General features: G+C 41.8%; 1 protein-coding gene across 6 annotated transcripts in view; it reads right to left on the bottom strand.

Annotated features, from left to right (window-relative positions):
* Window positions 1-10531: 10531 nt before the first annotated feature.
* CTCF (CCCTC-binding factor) overlaps window positions 10532-18982 on the bottom strand; it is a 50882-nt gene continuing 42431 nt past the window's right edge. For 5 of the 6 annotated variants that reach the window (XM_043984024.1, XM_043984019.1, XM_043984021.1 and 2 more), the window contains 5 exons: window positions 17125-17285; window positions 16378-16560; window positions 15829-15964; window positions 14522-14686; window positions 10532-12114 (listed from right to left, as the gene is read on the bottom strand). In XM_043984024.1, coding sequence (XP_043839959.1) covers window positions 11930-12114; window positions 14522-14686; window positions 15829-15964; window positions 16378-16560; window positions 17125-17285 — 830 coding nt within the window. In that variant the 3' untranslated portion in view covers window positions 10532-11929. The remainder of the gene's footprint in view (window positions 12115-14521; window positions 14687-15828; window positions 15965-16377; window positions 16561-17124; window positions 17286-18982) is intronic. The other variant, XM_043984025.1, reaches the window with a different exon arrangement.

Below are 18982 nucleotides of genomic sequence, written 5' to 3'. Positions count from 1 at the left end.
CCCCAATAGTTTATCTTTTAATCCATTAATTTCAGGTGACTACTCCTGCATTCAGTCTCTCCCACTTTCAGTTTATCCTTTATGCTGATGCCAAAAATAATTTTCCTAAGGCACAGATCTGCCCATGTCAATGCCCTTGTTCTAAAACTTGAGGGACTACCTATAGCCTTTAGGATGAAATACAAACTCCTTAGTCTGGAACTAAAGTTTCTCTGAGATCTGGTTCTAATCAACTCTCTTCCCTCCTCCTCACTCCCCACAATCCCGTAACAGACTTTTCTGGCTTCATTTTATATACTGTAAACTCCTTGATGGGGCAGCTAGGTGGCGCAGTGGATAAAGCACCGGCCCTGGATTCAGGAGGACCTAGCTGTGTGACCCTGGATGAGTCACTTAACCCCCATTGCCTCGCAAAAAAAAAAAAAAAGAAAGAAAAAAAGAAAAAATGTAAACTCCTTGAGTTCTGTTTGTTTTAAGTTTTGACTTTGTATCTCCAGGACCTTGGGGGAAGAAAGGGAATAAATATTTATAGGGTACCAACTATGTGCCAAGTGTTTAAAAAAAAAAAATGTTAGAGGTTAAGTGACTTGCTCAAGGTCACACAGCTAGTAAGCATCTGAGGCCAGATTTGAAGTCAGGTCTTCCTGATTCTATTTGTTCAACCCTCTATTCACTGTGCCTCAGATAGAGTTGACTTTCTCATGCTTCTGTGGTAAGCATACAGGTCTGTCCCTCATACTTAGAAAATAATTCAGCTTTGCCTCCTAAAATCCTTCTCCATTCAGTTGAGATGCTAGCACCTTTACAAAACATTTCTTGATACCTAGTATTCCCTTGTCCCTCAAATTTTCCTCCAGCACCTAGAGTCTGTGTTCTCTCCTTGACCTTGGTCATAGTCAGCCTTGAGTTTGCACACCTACTATATAATTACACTACCTCCCTTTTCCATAGCCCTAAAGAGATTGTAGTATGTTGTACTGGAGAGTGCTAGACTTGGAATTAGAAATCCTTAGGGTTGATTTCCAACTTTGACTCTAGTTGCTGGAAACTGGGCAAGTCATTTTGCCAATTTCCTCAATAATGAGGATTACTTAGGATGAGCTCTGACCTTGACCAGAAGAAACTGGATTAATATGATTTTCCCCTTTCCTTAGTGGTATGTCAGCTGAATGCGGGTTAGCATTACACACTTTTTACTGCTCTTTTGTTATGCCTTTAATTCCATGGTTTTAAAAAAAAGGACATTACTTCAAAGAAACATACAAAAGTCATAGCTTTTAAAGAGCACACCTCAGTGTCTATTGGTGTGATAAAGTCAAGAGTTTCCTTTTTTTTTTCCTTCTATTGAAATTATGAAATTTTATTACCAAAATTAACTCAACTTTATCTATTTAGGAAGATTTTCACAGAGGTAGAAGATTTACAAAAAGGGCAAAAATATCAGGCTGCTAAGTCTCTGACCTAGTCACAGGCATGCAACAGGTATCAACTGGGCCTTGTCTGACATCTTTATTAACTAGCTGGAATGAAGTCAAGACATTCAAGGATCATTCAGGCCCACAGTGATTGGAACGATTTTATCAAAGTGCAAAAGAGAGTGTGGTCAAAGATGAACAACAACAAAAAAAAGATGCCAAGAACTGACAAGCTATTGCTTCAAAATACTCCAAAGTAACCCTCAGGAAACAAAGACCTTTAGAGGGATCTGGCAGCTGGTGGAGTTATTGCAACATAGACTTAAGTTGATGTAAAAGTGAAAAGGCCCATTAAAAACAAAAATACAAAAAACTAACCTATGAGGAAAAAAATACTTGTCACGGGCAAGACAATATAAAGACTGGAGTACTGAAAATTGGGGAAAAAAATTTTTTTTTCATTCAAGGCTATACCAAAATCACAGAATTAGTCCAGGGGAACCTATTAAGCAACAAGTGTTTATTAAGTGTCTATTATGTGATAGGCTCTATGCTAAGCACTGGGGATATAAAGGCAAAAACAGTCCTTGCCCTCAAGGAGCTCACAATCTAATTGTGGTGAGACAACATGTGAAACATGCAAACAAGATATACGTATATATACATGTATATTTAATAACATATACATATATATACATATGTATGTATATATCCAGAAAACTGAATTGGATGTAAAGAGAGCTTTTACAAAAATAACCACATTTGGTAAGTACTGATGAGTGCACATTGAGGGGATATATGCAGGAGGGAATTTTAGCAAAGAGTTGAAGGAAATCAGGGAAGTAAGAAAAAAGTTTTGTGGGGTTTTTTTTAAACTTCCAGTAAGCTTAGAAGTCTTATTTCCATTGAGGAAATAAATTTTTCCAAAACATGACACTAAACATGCTTCAATGGCTTGAGAAACCAACAGACTTCACTGAAAACCTATGGGCGATGATCAAGGCTAGATTTGGAAAAAAAAAAACGTTCAAAGGTATACAATATCCAACATGGTAAATGTGGTTTCCTTATGAAGAATCAAAGAATATGCATCAAAATCTTATGAAATGCAAAAAAAAAAAAAAATCTTATGAACTGGGGCAGCTAGGTGGTGCAGTGGATAGAGAGCATCGGGCCTGGATTCAGGAGTACCTGAGTTCAAATCCGGCCTTAGACACTTGACACTTACTAGCTGTGTGAGCCTGGGCAAGTCACTTAGCCCCAATTGCCTCGCAAAAAAAAAAAAAAAAACCCAAAAAAACCCCCAAACAAAATCTTATGAACTCAGGGACAGCTAGGTGGCGCAGTGGATAAAGCAGCAGCCAAGAGGGACCTGTGTTCAAATCCGACCGCAGACACTTGACACTTGCTAGCTGTGTGACCCTGGACAAGTCACTTAACCCTCATTGCCCCACAAAAACAAACAAAATCTTATGAACTCAGTGCCAAATAGTTATCCCTTCCATATTGAGGGGGTTAAGGGTGAAGCACTTCCACAATCTGGAAAATCTGTGTAAAAATTTTTGGCCCTCCCCACGTACCAGAGAAGTGTGATTATGGTATTAAAAGATAAAATATGTTGATATTATACAATGCTATACATAAATTTTATGCATTTCTGAGTCTCTAGGCTTTTTCTGTTATCTTCTGCTGGCCTTGGATGGGGAGTGTCATATGGAAGGGATAACTGTAGTGTAAAACAAGTGACAGATTGCATATATTTTTTTAAAAGATGTAAAATTTGTAAGGTTTATTATAGAAGGTAATAAACTTAATGATTTTACTTTGTTCTAATTAATCCACACACCAGTGCAGTACCTACCTCAGTGTTATATGAGGCGGAAACAAAAGTATGGCACACTTTGTAAAGCACTTTGCAGACACCATCACTTCTCAGTTATGCTCCTGGAGGGCACGACTATCATTTTCCTCCAGCATTTCTGCCTCATTGAGCACTTCAGTGTTTCTAGGATTGAATTCCTGACTCACAACTCTGCATCACCTGTTTTCTGCTCACTGTTCCGTGGGTGGAATGGCCTCTGGCCATCTCCATTGGTTGAAGTCCTTTCTTTCCTTCCTTCAATGCCCAATTCATATGCAATCTCTTCCAAATAATCAATCAACAAACATTTATTAAGCACAGTGCTGAGCACTGGGGATACAAAAGGAGGTGAGACAATCCCTGCCCCCCAGGAGCTTACAGTCTAAAGGGGGAAATAAAATGCAAACAAATATATACAAACAAGCTATATACAGGATAAATAGGAAATCATTAGCAAAGGGAAGGCACTAGAATCAAGAGGGTTGGGAAAGGCTTCCTAGAGATAAGATTTTAGAGTTGGGACTTAAAGGAAGCTAGAGAAGGCAGTAGGTGGATTTAAGGAGGAAGAACATTCTAAGCATGGGGAACACTCAGAAAATGCCCAGAGGTGAGAGATGGAGTGTCTTGTTTGTGGAACTGCCAGGAGGCTGGTGTCCCAGGATTGAGGAGTACATGACTGGTAGGGAGGTGTAAGACGTCTGGAAAGCTAAGAGGGGGCTAGGTTAGAAAGACCTTTGAATGCCAAACGGAACATTCTGTATTTCATCCTGGATGAGACAGGGAGCCACTAGAGTATTAAGTGGGAGGGAGGGGTGGGTGGTGCATTTTAGGAAATCACTTTAGCGGCTTAATAGAGGATGGACCAGTCTGGGGAAGAAACTCGGGGCAGGCACCAAAAGCCACCAGCTGGCTTTGGCAATTATCCAGGCGTGAGGTGATGAGGACCCGCACCAGTGTGGTGGCAGGGTCAGAGAAGAGAAGGGGGAGTATACCAGGAAGGATGTGAAGGCTGTACCAACAGCTTGGATATGGGGGGTGAGAGAGAGTAAGGAACTCAGGATGACTGCTGGGAAGGAGTGGAGTCTAAATGATTCATCTACTGCCTCTCCTCCAGCTGAAGTGACTTCATTATTCCGGTGCCTGGATCTTGGCAGTCATTTCACTCTCTCAAAACAAGTAGCTTATGGGTGAGAGTTCCTACTATGTAAAAAGTGCTGTGTGAGCAATGGGGTCAACAAAGACGGGAATCCCTGCCTACAAAGAACTTACATTTCACTGGGGGCAAAATAGAAAGTACAAATACAAGTATAAACAGAATATATAATTATGATACTCTTGGGTGGAAAGGCACTAACTAAGATGGGGATAATCAGGAAAGGATTCCTCTAGGTAGCTGCAGGGTCCTAAGACACATTAGTTGAGGAGTGCATTCTGGGCATGAGGATAAAGGACAGACCATGGGACACACGGAGAAATGACTAACTAGGCAGGGATCGTTTGTTAGAGTCAGATTGTGAAGGACTTTAAGTTTAGATTTGATATTAGTAATGGAAGTCTGCAGAATTTGAGGGCAGGGATGTGGTCAGACCTGCACTTCAAAGTGAATAGCAAATCCATTGAGGGAAGAGTCCCAGGATCTAGCACCAGCCCTAGCAGATAGAAGTGGGATTCTTGGCCTTGACCCGGGGGAGGTGAGGTTCATCTGTTTGTCCTTGGTGGCCAAGTGCATCTATCCGCCATAGGGCCAAAGCCTTTTGGGGTCAAAAGCACTTAGTGTTGGGCTTGTCCTGTAATGTTCAGTCTTCCAGGGCTCACAATGACTGACCACTTACAAATGAAAGTAGGTAATCAATACTTGTGGGTTTGACCTCTTTGAGCAAAGACATACTTTAAACAAGGAGAGCACATACATTGCAGAACTGGCAGCTTATGTCGAGACTGAGTGATCTAAGGCTGCCAGGGCCAGCTACATATAGGAAAAGGAAGGAGGACCATGTTTCTCTTTGACTCACACTCCTCCCTTCCAATCTGCTCTGGCTACTCAGAGATCCTGGGCCTACCACACCTTTCTCTCAATCAAAACTTACCATTATTGTGCCTCAGACCTCTGGGGTCTTCCCTGCTCTGGAACAGGTAAGAATTTGATTGTGAGTGGGTCACAAAGTTGATGGATGACAGTACTTTAAATTTCTCCACTTTAACTGGAAATAACTTATTTTGCAATTGCAGGCAACTTGGGAAGCCCAAGGGGGAGCAGGGAGAGGGGAAGAGGGCACAACATTTCCGGGAAAGAGAGCTTCAAAATGTTGCTCTAATCACAGGATTTAGAGTCAGAAGGCACTCAGCTGGTCTAACCCCCTCTCTTGTTTGACGTAAGAGGAAATTCAGGTCTTTCTGAGAAGTAAGCAGTGTCCCAGGCTAGCTAGGACAATTAAGCGGGAAAGTAGTTTTTGAACCTGATTTTTGAATGACATATCTGGTACTCTTTCCACCACACTACAGAGCTGCATTTATGCCCATTATGTGGATGTAAGGCCAGCTTGCCAAGTGGCAAAGAGGTACCCAAAGAAGACTTAACTAGGGCCTTAAAGAGCACATCAAAGCTGGACAGAAGGAGAGAAGACAGGACAAGAGGCTGAGGCAGCAGCCTGCACAAATTTCAAGGTGAAAATGGTTGGATGACTCAAACAAGTAAATGGGCAGAGTACAGATCAGAGGACCATGAAGGTGAGATTGATCCTAGTGACAAACAAAGGCAGTATTTTTTAAGCAGGGCAGTGACAAACTTTAAAAATTTTATCTGAGGTTGAGAGGGGATAAAATGGATACAGAATAAGAGAACAGATTAATGGGGGCATCACTGTCGTGGAAATAAGACCTGGGTTCTAGGCTCAGTGTTGCTACTAACAAGCCACCACAATATGGCCAAGTTATCAAGGAAAGGGTGGAATTAGATGATCTAAGGCAGGAGCAAACATTGAGACACTTCTAAAATGGGGAAGCACAGACATGTACCATAGGTTCCAAAGCGAATTGTTAGTTGCATGGATCAGAGGCAAGTAAAAAACTACTAAGCCTGTTTTTCTTATCTGTAAAATGGTGATAAGACCCCAGGATACCTAAAAAGTAGCTGTGGTTTTGTTTAGTTGTGTCTTGACTCTGTGACCCCATTTGGGGTTTTCTTGGCAAAGATACTGGAGTGGTTTGCCATTTTCTTCTCCAGCTTATTTGAAAGATGAGGAAACTGAGGCAAACAGGGGAAGTGACTTGCCCAGGATCACACAGCTAGTTAAGTGTCTGAGGCAGGATTGAACTCAGGAAAATGAGTCTTCCTGACTCCAGGCCCAGCACTCTACTGTGCCACTTAGCTGCCCACAAGTGGTTGTGAGAGGAAACATTTTATTAATTACTCAGATAGAATAGTTAAAAGTTTACAAACAGGGATCACAAGCCCCTGAGAATGAAGATGAGAGGGTTAAAAGGCAAATACTTCAGCAGAGGGGAAAAAATTTAGTATCCATTTAAGAAGTTTGGTAATTAGGTGAGATGTCTACCAAAGCTACTTTAGAGCTGCTTCCACAAGGTAATGCTTAGAAATTGGATCGTCTCTTGCTGATTCTAGCTTAATCTTTTCCCTGTGTGTCCTGCTGACTCTTCACTTGCAAATAAATCATTTTTGCTATACCAACATCACAGGTAGCAATGTACTTTCCATTGCATTACACTGTGGTGACAGGAATGAGTCCTGGGTTCTAGTCCCATAATGGGCAAGTTACATTTTGTGCCTTAACTTCCCTCCTTGAAAAAATAAGGTGATCTAAAGTCTGATACAATTTCGCCATCCTAAAAAGATCATGAGGGGCAGCTAGGTGGCGCAGTGGATAGAGCACCGGCCCTGGAGTCAGGAGTACCTGAGTTCAAATCAGGCCTCAGACACTTAACACTTACTAGCTGTGTGACCCTGGGCAAGTCACTTAACCCCAATTGCCTCACTTAAAAAAAAAAAAAGATCATAAGAACAGTGAGCCAGAGAAGACAAGCATTTTTAGGAAGATGTGTCCATCCTAGAGCCTAGGCTACAGTTATTCAAGAACACACTTCTTGTGTATTAGTTCTGGAGGACAGGACAGGATCAATAGGTGCAAGTTACATGAAGAGGAAGAGTTCTTAATTCACCATAAGAAATAAACTTTCTAACAATGAGCTCTGTCCAGCAGTAGTTTTCTTGCTGAATGGTGAGCTCCTATTCACTGAAGATACTTCAGCTAAGGCTGGTTGACCAGAGATGCAAGGATTAATGCAATTTTTTTCTTCTATATTTCTTTTCTCTGGTCTTAAAGGAGTAGAAAAATGTGAAGGAACCTCTTTTTTTTTTTGCTGAAAATAAAGATGAATAAATTTAAGATATTAATGGAGGGAACTAGGGCTTAGTGATCCATTCCCTCCCACTGATGTAAATAGCAAAGGGGAAAAACGAGATGAAAAATATTCACTATTTTGTATCTTTTTGCATGATTTTTCTAATAGGTCAGAGTTCACTTGCCACCTACACCCTCAGGAAGGGATGAAGGTGAGTTAGAAGAGATGATAACTTAGTGATAGGGACAGCTCAGTTCAATGCCACCCTCCCCCCTCCCTCCCCCAGACACCGCTACTGCTGAGAGAGAGGACAGGCCGGGAGCAGAAGAAACTTCATGGCTGTACTGAAATATGTCAGCTTTAGAGGGGAGACCAGGTTATTGAGACAGAAGTGCTCTGGTAAGAGTGGGGATCTGTGAGCCCAGGAGGCTCTGGAAATAAAACATACCTAGCTACAAAACAAAGGTCAACCTTGTGAGTCATATGGGAAGGAAAAACTTGATTGTTCCAGAGTACAGTCAAAAGTATTATAATAGGGGCAGCTAGGTGGCACAGTGGATAGAGCACCAGCCCTGGAGTCAGGAGTACCTGAGTTCAAATACGGCCTCAGACACTTAACACTAGCTGTGTGAACCTAGGCAAATCACTTAACCTCAACTGCCTCACTAAAAAAAAAAAGTATTATATAGACCACTGTTTTACAAAACACAAGAAATGCAGCCAGTAGGGTAGAGATAGCAGTACAGACTCACAAGTTCAACAAGCAAAGGAAGCACTTCAATTTCTCCTAGTAGTTAAGGCCAAGAAAGAAAAGGAGCTAGTAGCTAGTCATTTTGTACACAGGAAAACTGACACATCAGAGAAAGAAGTTGATATAGTGGAAAAACAATGGACCTAGGTCCCAGGCCTAGCCCTGCTGGGACATGACCCTATTTAACTGGAGCCTCGGGCCACTCGTGGGTTCCCCAACAAAGTGTTAACGAAGATTCCCCAGCTCTTCTGAGAACAGAAGCCAGTTTCTTTCCGTTGGGACCTAACCCATTAGAATCAATAAAATACTCCAAATCGAAAAGAAATAACCTCAGTGGTGAGACTCAAAGGTAAGGGAGCCTCACATTAAGTGCCTTTGTGCTTAGACTGAAAAAGTCACAGCAGAGATTTGAAGGGAAAAGCACTAATGTCAAGAGATAACAAATGACCTACATGGAGTTAGTCTGACTGCCAGGCAGGGGAAAAAATGAAAATATACAAGGAATTTATCTTCATGCCAACGAGGGACAGCCACAGAAAGGCTGATAAAGCATGAGCAGGCCCAACCACAGTCATGAGCAGAATCTCTAGTGGTGAAGCTTGGGTGCTGAACAAGAGGATGACTTTGGATCGGAGTACTACCCGACAAGCTCCTAACCATTTTTCAAGTTAAGCCTGACAGCAGGCCTCTTGACCCTTTAGGAATATGAAAACCACAGGCAAGGGAGGAATAAGGTTAAGCAATGCAGATGACTTTGCTCTTTGAGTGAATCTTTGCAGCAAGACTGAGGAACTGCATTTAAGGACTAATTAGGCTGATGAGATCAAAACTACTGAGGAGCTAGAAGTTTGAAACACGGGATTAAACTTCTAAAAATGACAAGTACATTCAGGGAAAAATAAAGAGACTAAGTGGGAGGGAGAAGTGATGTGAGCTTTTTAAAAGCAGAGACTGTCTTTCCCCATGTTCTGTACAGATCTGGGTACACTGTGGGCGCTTGGGAAATGTTAAACACCACACAATACGGAAAACATGAGGGTGACAACGGATCCCAGGAAGGGAACTGGAAGTGGTGCCCAAAGTCCTCATTTCCTTCCTCAAACGCCTGATGTATCAAAGAACAACAGACATTTCCCCCACTAGAGTGTGCTCAGATTAAAGTCACATTCAAGTTCACAGCACCTCATTGCTAGGCATAAGACAATAGGATGAGTCAAAGAGAAATGTTTACAGAATATACAAGTCATCTACAGCTAAGAAGAATGGAGGTGCTTGCATGCTCTGCTTGGCTTAGTGATGACTTTCAAAGATTTTGAACAAGGTATTAATGATATCGAAGTTTGAAAAGCAGACACAAGGAAAAGAGGAATCCTCCCTGTTGCATTAGATAGAGGTCTAATTCAGAAGAACAACAAAGGCAAAGACATTAGTTAACTATTCAAAGTTCTCTCACAGAAAGGTGGCTGCTGCTGCTGCTGCTCAGTGGAGATAGCCTTGACAAGACAGCTAGCACAAAGTGCTTGAGCCAATGGCAGAAGGACATGGAACTAGCCTGAGACTTCTCACCAGATAGCAAAGGACTTTCTAATTGGGCCACTCCACTTCCTCACCAGTGCCTGACTGTGTTAGGACTACCTTTACTTTCTGGTCTCTTACATTCCTGATTCTTGCTTGATTTTCAAGATTCCTATAATTTGGTGGCTTGGATTGTTAACTGCGTATGGGCTCTTTCATCCCAAGTTTTGTGACTCCTCTGAAAGAGGGGGTGTTGGGAACAAAGAGAGAACAAGAGCTGTCATGGTCATCGACAGAAATGCTTCTTGGGATTCGGCACTGCAGACCTGGATCTAATTCACTGACATGAACACATTCTTTCTTCTGCCCCAGCAAACTTCACAGCAATTCAGCATGCAGTGTGTCCCTCAAAATCCAAGTCGTTTTGTGGGCTCTTTTCCATATGCTGGAGCAGGCCCCGACTTCCCAGGAACACGGCATGCCATCTGAGGGCAGAGAAGAAAACAAAAGTCTGGCAGCTTTGCCTGTGGCAGCTGGAGAACAGCTTGAAATGAGTCTGGGGATGACAAAGCCCTATCAAGCCAGGAACTGAGTTCTTACCCAGTTCAAACGAAACTAGCTGTCTAGAGCCCATGTTAATCCATTATTATTTATTAGCTGTACAGCAGTATAATTCACCTCCCCAGCTTTCAAACCCCCATTACATATTTTATTACAGTTCTCATGTTGGCCTTCTAAAAGAATGAAAAATATCACACAGTACAGCGAAGTACAAAAATGCATCAACCTAGAGTCTGAGAGCTATACCATAGCCTTTTTTAAAAGCGATACATAGAAGAAAAATTTGTTTGAAATCAGCAAGACTCTATAAAAAGCTTACATTTTTTAACATGACAGTCCATATACAAGCATCATTTGTTTTGAAAGTTGTGTTTGTTTCACATTATTGTTTCTTTTTAAGATCCAAAATTTAAATTACTGACCTAGCGAAATTTCCTGGCCCAGGTTTTCCAAGGGCTACCATGACCCACTTAAAACCGCTGTTTTTGCCTTAACAGAGGACTTGTAAAACACAAAAATACAGCTATAAAACGGAGCAAAGAAAACGTAGATGTGAAATCATAACAGAGTTAATTATACAAGGTTCAAATGCCAGTTCCATGTGCTCGGAATAAAAAATGTTCCACGAGGACTCCCATTATTCAGCAAGCAATAGTCTGGGTACCTTCTACGTGATTGTGATCCATTAATTTTTTTCCAACATTTACATACTATTGAGTCTGTTGTAACTTAATTTGTAAATTAATTAAAATGCCGGGCTTCTTAAACTGCACTTCTTTCCAACCTCTTAATTAATGTAAAAGATTAAAATGTAAAAAAAAAAAAACAAAACAAAAACAAAAACCAAAAACCAGGTATTTACAAGCTTGACCATAACAGATGCTTTGCTTTTAAAAGCAGCAAAGTGTTCAGGACAGAAATCAATCATAGCATGCCATATTACTGGTGTGCAGCTAACTCCAAGCCATAGGGAGTCAGGGAAAAGCAAAAATAAAAATGGTTTAAAAGTCTAGGACCCTCCCAAGTCTGCATTTACAATTAAAAACTCTTCTAGGAAGGGGACGTAGAACTTTGGGAAACCTTGGTGGCAATTCCGGAGTGGTTTACCATAAGGGCTTCAGTGAAGGGCTTCAATATTTCCATTTCCATCTATCAAAACTGGTTACATGTAAACATGGTCCTCGGACCATCACTGCAATGTTGATCTCAAATTTCATCGTCAACCCCCTCAAGGACTCAGTGTGTATTCTAACGTTCCATGATCTGCAACGCTAACATCAAAACAGCAAGTTCTAGTTAAATCACATTTTCTACCATAATCTTTGAAGTTTAAGTTCCCAGTATGTTTGGTAAAATGGTCTCAAATGATGCATTTCCCAAAGCCAAGAAAACAAAAGAAAAAGAAAAAATAAGATTGAGCCGTTTAAACACAGCCCAGGCCAGTCCCGTCGGCAGAGCTTTCCTCCATCACCGGTCCATCATGCTCAGAATCATCTCTGGAGTGAGGTCGCCATTGGGAGCTTCCACCACAGCTGACTGGGGCTCCTCTTCTTCACCTTCTACTGTTTCTGCATCAGGCTCTTTTTTGACTTCCACTATAATGTTTTCAATTGCACCAGTGTTCTGGTCTTCAACCTGAATGATTGCTGTAGCTAATGGGGAAACCGAGAAGAAAAACACACACACAAAAAAATGTTAAAATCCCCTAAAGAAAACATTCCATTCCTTTCTCTTGTTAAGTAGAATCACAGAATGGGAAGAGACTTCCAAAGTGATCTCAACTGACCTCTCCTATAAACTGTATCCCCAAATAAAAAAGCAAAAAGTGAGGGGGCCCTCCCTGCTTCAGGAGGCAGCTCCTTTATGCTTTAGGATGGGTCTGACTGTGCAAAAAGTTTTGTTTTGTTTTACACTGAGTCTACACCTGACCCCCATTCTGTTCTGTGAGGCCAAGCAGAACAGCCCTATATACAAGAGTCCTTCAAATACATCAAGAGGACTTATGTTCCCACCCAAGCCTCTTCCAGCTAAATAGCCCCAGTTTCATCAGCTCCAAGAGATTCTTATATGGCAGTTTCCAAGGCCTTTATATCTCAATATTGAGGTCCCTGGTTAGGATGCCTCAACGATGGAGTAGAAATGACCGGATAGGGGCAGCTAGGTGGCACAGTGGATAGATAAAGCACTGGCCCTGGATTCAGGAGGACTTGAGTTCAATTCCAGCCTCAGACACTTACTAGCCATGTGACCTTGGGCAAGTCACTTAACCCCAATTGCCTCACCAAAAAAATAAATAAATAAAAGAAAGGGGGGTGGGGGGAGAGAGAGAGAAATGCCCGGATAGCATGGTGCAGAAGAGACATGGGAAAGAGCCAATACAAGACCACAATGCCCAGAGGGGCTCTGGACCAGTTAAAACCATGTTAATTCTAAATAAATGTGGATGTAGAGAGAACACACAGAATGTGCCTTAATTAAGTAAAAAGGTTCCACATGGACTTCTTCCAGTATTCAGCTAGCAGAGACTGAGTACCCAGTTCTATTTAACAGTGACCCAAAAGCCAATTCATGTCAAAGGTGAGACCTGAAAAGCCAAGGCTTCTGGGCTCTGAGGCCAGCTGTCTATTTACTATATGCCACAGCTGCCTTGATAAAGGAACAAATACAAAGAAATACAAAATATTTAAGTACAAGATCAATAGGGAGAGAGGACAGTAGGCAATGGGGGGGGAGGGGAGGAAGGGGGAGAGATCAGGAAAAGTAAAATGCTGACAACCTCCCACAAACACTTTTTCTGAATGTTAATCTGTTTCATAGCTGGCAATGGAGGTGAAGCCATTTGAAAGAAAATTCCACCTACTGAGGCAGGACTGAAAATCTGTTTCCTGGCTTTCTATGCTATACAGAGCAGCTGCTACATCCCTCTCAGAATTAAGACCAACCCTCCCCAAAGCTCAGGCTTTTATTCATACTTTATAGGGAGAGATAGGTTAATTTTACAACTAACCACATACTTCACCACCACCACCACCACCACCATGCAAGACATGAAGGAAAACTCCCAAACAATGAGGGTTATCTCAAAGTGGAATGAATGGGCTGCTTAGACGGGCAGCACATCCCCTCTCAACTGGAAATGGTCAAGTATAGGCTAGATAATCCCAACGTAGAGACAACAGACAGTCTAAGATGATGACAGGTCCACGTCTAGGCTAAATGCCTTCCAATTCAGAGTCTGCACATACAGGTGCAGAGAGAACATTCTCGTATACAGAAGATGAGGCTAAGGAGGTGGTAAAGGAAGTGACCTAAACGACAAATTATGCTCTATTTCCATGAAAAATGGATCCATGTGGTATATAAGAAACGGAGCTATCAAGAGGCTGGAGAAATGAAAATGATGGAAAAGGCTGAAGGAGGCCTGATCTGTGTCCGCTATCATGCCATGTGCTGCATACTTTTATGAATGTGAATCAAGGTATTACCCCTGAAACCATTTGAAAGCACAATGGGTCCCCTAAAGAAAATTTCAGAAATACCAGAAGAAAAACAAGGGGGTGGAGGGAGGAGGAAAGGGCTGTTTATTTCCCGTGTCTTCAAATCAATGGCTGTAACAACTTCTCTGACTTAAGTAGTTCTTAGGTCAATTTTGCACGTATGATTGTTCCCAAAGACTGCATGTGTGTACATGTACACATACACAGTTACCTAAACGACAGACTTAGAACCTACACCGCCTTCTACTAGCTTGAATCCTACATGTAAAGTCAAGAGCAGGTGTCCTCCTGCCCACCACTCCAACATTTTACCATTAATCTCTTGTAAGACCCTCTGAAGAGCGGCAACATGGTCTGACTTGTCTCAACTTAACTCCCACCCTGTGTAATAGCACAAACTGTTCTTTACAGCAGGAGCATGGGATTAAAAGCTGCTTAAAGTGGGCACATCATTTTTATGGTAAATGATTTAAAAAAGCAAAACAAGCCCCCAAACTACTGCTGCCACATCCGGGTAGAGGCCAGTCTGTGTGCCTGGGCTGAGTCAGGCGCCATAACTCACGCTGGGCTTGCTTGGGCTGGCTGGCCTTGCCCGGCGGCCTTCCTCTTCGCTTTTTGGCCGGTGGCGGGGCTGGAGTCACAGGCTGAACTTCTGGTTCGGCTTCAATTTCAACGGCAGTTTCCTCCTCATCCTCATTGTCATCCAAGTCTGGTTCAGCATTTTCTTCTTGCAAAATGGTGGTTTAGAGATGGGGGGGAGGGGGTTGGAAGGCGAGAAACAGAAAAATATTTATACGAATTATCTTCCCGCTACTGGAAAAATCCTGTGGGCTGTATCCATGTACTCAACTCTTACTGCATCTTTGCTGACGCCATCGTTTGTACTCACTTGTACCTGAGCCCAGCAAATTTATCTTACTTCTGTCACTCAAGTTTGGCCACGCCAGACGGCCCAAACTCAGAAAAGCATACAAGTACCACTGGGTCCCGGACTTAACCAATCTCACAGAATTAGAGAGCTGGAAGGGACCTTAGAGAATAGCTACCTCAACCCTTTGTGCTATAGATAATGGTGGACAGGTAGATGGCTTTCTGAACAGCTACAGGAGGTAAGATGGGCACCAGCAAGAGAAGACAATGGTGCCACTCTCTTGGATCAAAGGACCACTGTTGCTTAGATGGGACAATTCACACGGACAGTTTGAATTTCCCCACACAATTTCTTTAATTTTTTGCAGGGGGAGGCTGGGCAATGGGGGTTACATGGCTTACCCAGGGTCACACGGTTAGTAAGTGGCAAGTGTCTGAGGCTGGATTTAAACTCGGGTCCTCCTGACTCCAGGGCCAGTACTTTTTCCACTGTGCCACCTAGCTGCCCCCCACAATTTCTTTAAAAACAAATTCAAACCTGGGGCAGCTAGGTGGCACAGTGGAAAAAGTACTGGCCCTGGAGTCAGGAGGACCCGAGTTTAAATCCAGCCTCAGACACTTGCCACTTACTAACCGTGTGACCCTGGGTAAGCCATGTAACCCTCATTGCCCTGCAAAACAAAAAACCCCCACAAACAAACAAACAAAAATAAATAAAACAAAAACCCCAACACCCCTCTGTACCTTAAAATGCTATAGATAAAATACTCATCTAGCTTTCATGTAACCCGGGCATTACACATATAATTAACATGGTATAGTGGAGATTTTCTTAGACCAATGTGAAAACTTCATACACAACACTGTGATAAAGTTGCTATTCTTAGTATGGACATAACTGATAACATAGCCAGCACCAGGTTGCATCAAATACTCAATGTGGGGGAGAGGAGGCTGGAGGCTGACTTATGTTGAGACAGGAGTAGGCCAAGCTCTTACCACTGTCAGAGGACTCCTCTTTTTTAGAGCGCATCTTTCTTTTCCTCCCACGTTTGCCTTTCTTGCTTTCACTTCCATTTTCTCCATCTATACCATCTAGACCAGTACAATTGTCAGCATGCCTTGCCATTGTGTTCTAAACCAAAGGAAGAAAAAAACCAAGCATTTGACTAATGCCATAGGCCACAAAGCAAGATCTTCACCCTTTTAAAACAAAATGCAAAGAGGTAGAACAGTCTCTTTATAGTCATAAAAAAGAGGAAAACAACTCGTACAAGGACACCCTGGATGAAACCCCTAACACTAAATCTAATCTGTAAAATGAAAATAACACTAGGATTGCCTACCTCATAGGGTGGGTTTGGCTAAAAGGAAAGTAGGGCTATAGAAACACTGGCTTGGGTTATTTATAATAAGAACTTTAGGCATTTTATATTAAGGATACAGGCACACAAGTCCTAAATAAATCCAACTGATCCAAAAGGTAGAGTCTATTTATATGAAGTAAGGATGAGAAAATGCATCAGAAAAAGAAAACTCAGCACTTACCCGGCGTGTAAATGTTTTACCACACTTAGAACAGACAAAAGCAGCAGGGACAAAGTTGGGGTCATGATAGCGTTTGAAATGCATATCCAGAAGCTGTTTCTGTCGGAAGGTCTTGTCGCAGTGACTGCAGGCGTAGGGCTTCTCTCCAGTATGCGTTCGTTTGTGCATTATCATGTGCCGTTCCTGAGAACATAAGAAAATGGACTCAGAAAGCACTGTCTGCTACTACATTAAGGTACCTGACAGACCTCTCTAATTTAAGTCTTGACACCAACCGAGCACTTTTAGTTAGCATTTGTTGAGGAAATAAAGGCAATGGTTTTTAGGTATGCTCTTCAGTTTTCAAAACTGATTAATTCAAAAGCTCCCAAGGACAGAGTTAAAGGTTCTTTATACTGCACAGCTGTCATGTGAGTAATACAAAGTTCTAATATGATTCAAGTAAGTTTTCCTCCATCACACAACATTCCAATTTTCCATTTCCCCCAAAACTCCGATCCCCTTTTCTACTTCTTTAAACATCATCCTCTAGAACCCGTTCCCTCCCCATTCCTAAACATTCTTTCCCCAATTCTCTACTTGTTTGCACATAAATTGCTTAAGCAGCCCTTTAAAGTGGTCAAAGACTGCATTTTGATATAGCTTACCTCCTCTCTCATGGAATACAAATAGTACCACTATGTACACATGAGCAAGAGGAGGCATTAAGTGCTTTCTCACGCTCCTGGGAATCCCTTCAAAGAGTACCTGTCTGCATGCATAGTCGCACTGGTCACACTTGAAACGCTTCTCATTTTTGTGGGATTTTTGATGCTGAATAAGGGCATACCGCTCGTGAAATACAGCATCACAATAACGACATTTCTTGCCCTGCTCAATGTAGGAATGCTGCTTTCGCAAATGGACACCTGAAAGAATGCCAATACATAATCTGATGCATAAAACAAAACATGAATGAACACTATTCCAGTGAATACTTCATCCCCACGCTAAAGGCATTTCTTTAGCTAGCTTACTTTAAATCACATTTATAGAGTAACAGCCCACATATGTTGTGCTTTAAGATTCACACAGCACTTTCCCCACAACAACCCTGTGAACAAGCATAATAGTCTACTTATAGGGTGACTGAACTGAAGCTCAAACAGAAGAAGCCTATCTGCTAACTCCTTCAGAGGAAATCATCCTGTGTGAGAACCATCTCCCTCAAACCTCATTTAAAACTTTGTTTCTGCCTTTCTAAGACATCCATCATATAATTGTATCTGTTACTGCCTAACTAGATTATAAACTTGAAAACCTGATTTTACTTTAACATTGCTCTCTAATCCCTACCTTAGTGGTCTGTGGAGGGTAGATGCACTCTATATTGAAATAATTCATGAAATGGTATTTAGTGGCAAATTATATATGGGGTAAAATTTCTTTCACCACATTATCTCTTGTGTTTGGTCTTACTGGTGGACTTTTTTTTGGGCAATGTGATAAATGATCCAATAGCTGTTAATTATGTTCTTTATTGAACTAAAATGCCACGTGCTACCAACCACAGCCTTGAGCTGAGTCAGTATTAGCTCCTGGGTTGAAAGTCTCATCCCAGACCAATCTCTGCAGGCCTGTTTCTTATCTGTAAGTGGGCTAAATAACATGCATATTCTATAACCTCATAAACTTGTGAGCATCAAGTGAGATAATGCATGTAAATATTATTTCCTGTCTAAAAGTTCTAGATTATTACTAAAGTTCTTTTCTAATACCATGATTCCATATAATCATATCACATTACTGCCTTTTCGTCAGCAGGGTTATCAGTTTAGATTTCACCTCCTATTTTCCAGCCTTCCTCAGCAAGATCATTTATTTTATGAACACAAAGGAAATCTACATTTGAAAAAAGGCCAATGTTGTGTCAAGAAAAGCCAGGTCTATTCTCTACCTCATTTAAAGGACATGTGAAAAATACTAAAATGGATAGCTAAGAGAGTTTTGGATTAATTCCATATTAAAAACATATTTACCATGAACTCTAGTAAAGAAACTGCCTAACTTTACATAAGCTCCTGTCTGAACAACATGCATTAAAAGTAGGAGCATTACCACCTCCCTTAAGAGTTAGCAAAATTCGGGGGGCGGCTAGGTGGCGCAGTGGATAAAGCACAGGCCCGGGATTCAGGAGGACCTGAGTTCAAATCCAGCCTCAGACACTTGACACTTACTAGCTGTGTGACCCTGGGGAAGTCACTTAACCCCCACTGCCGGGGTGTGTGTGTGTGTGTGTGTGGGGGGGTGTTGGTTGGGAAAGAGCTAGCAAAATTCTCAACTGATGTATAGTGAAGTGAGCAGAACTGGGAAGACATTGTACATAGTGGCAGCAGTATTGTTCGATGAGCAAGTATGGAATGACTTAACAACTCTCAGCAATACAATGATCCAAGACAATTCCAAAGAACTAATGATGAAGCTTACTATCCACCCCCATAGAAAGAACTGATAAAAAGAGCACTTGTGAATTGTACATATATAACCTATATCAGATTGGTTGATGTCTTGTGGAGGGAGGAGGAAAGGGAAAGAGAAAAATTTGGAATTCTAAATCTTATAGTTC

Source organism: Dromiciops gliroides, chromosome 2 (genome assembly GCF_019393635.1).
Source record: "Dromiciops gliroides isolate mDroGli1 chromosome 2, mDroGli1.pri, whole genome shotgun sequence".
Lineage (NCBI taxonomy): Eukaryota > Metazoa > Chordata > Mammalia > Microbiotheria > Microbiotheriidae > Dromiciops > Dromiciops gliroides.
Note: the sequence above shows the minus strand (reverse complement) of the source record. Positions and strands in the feature narration are given on the sequence as shown.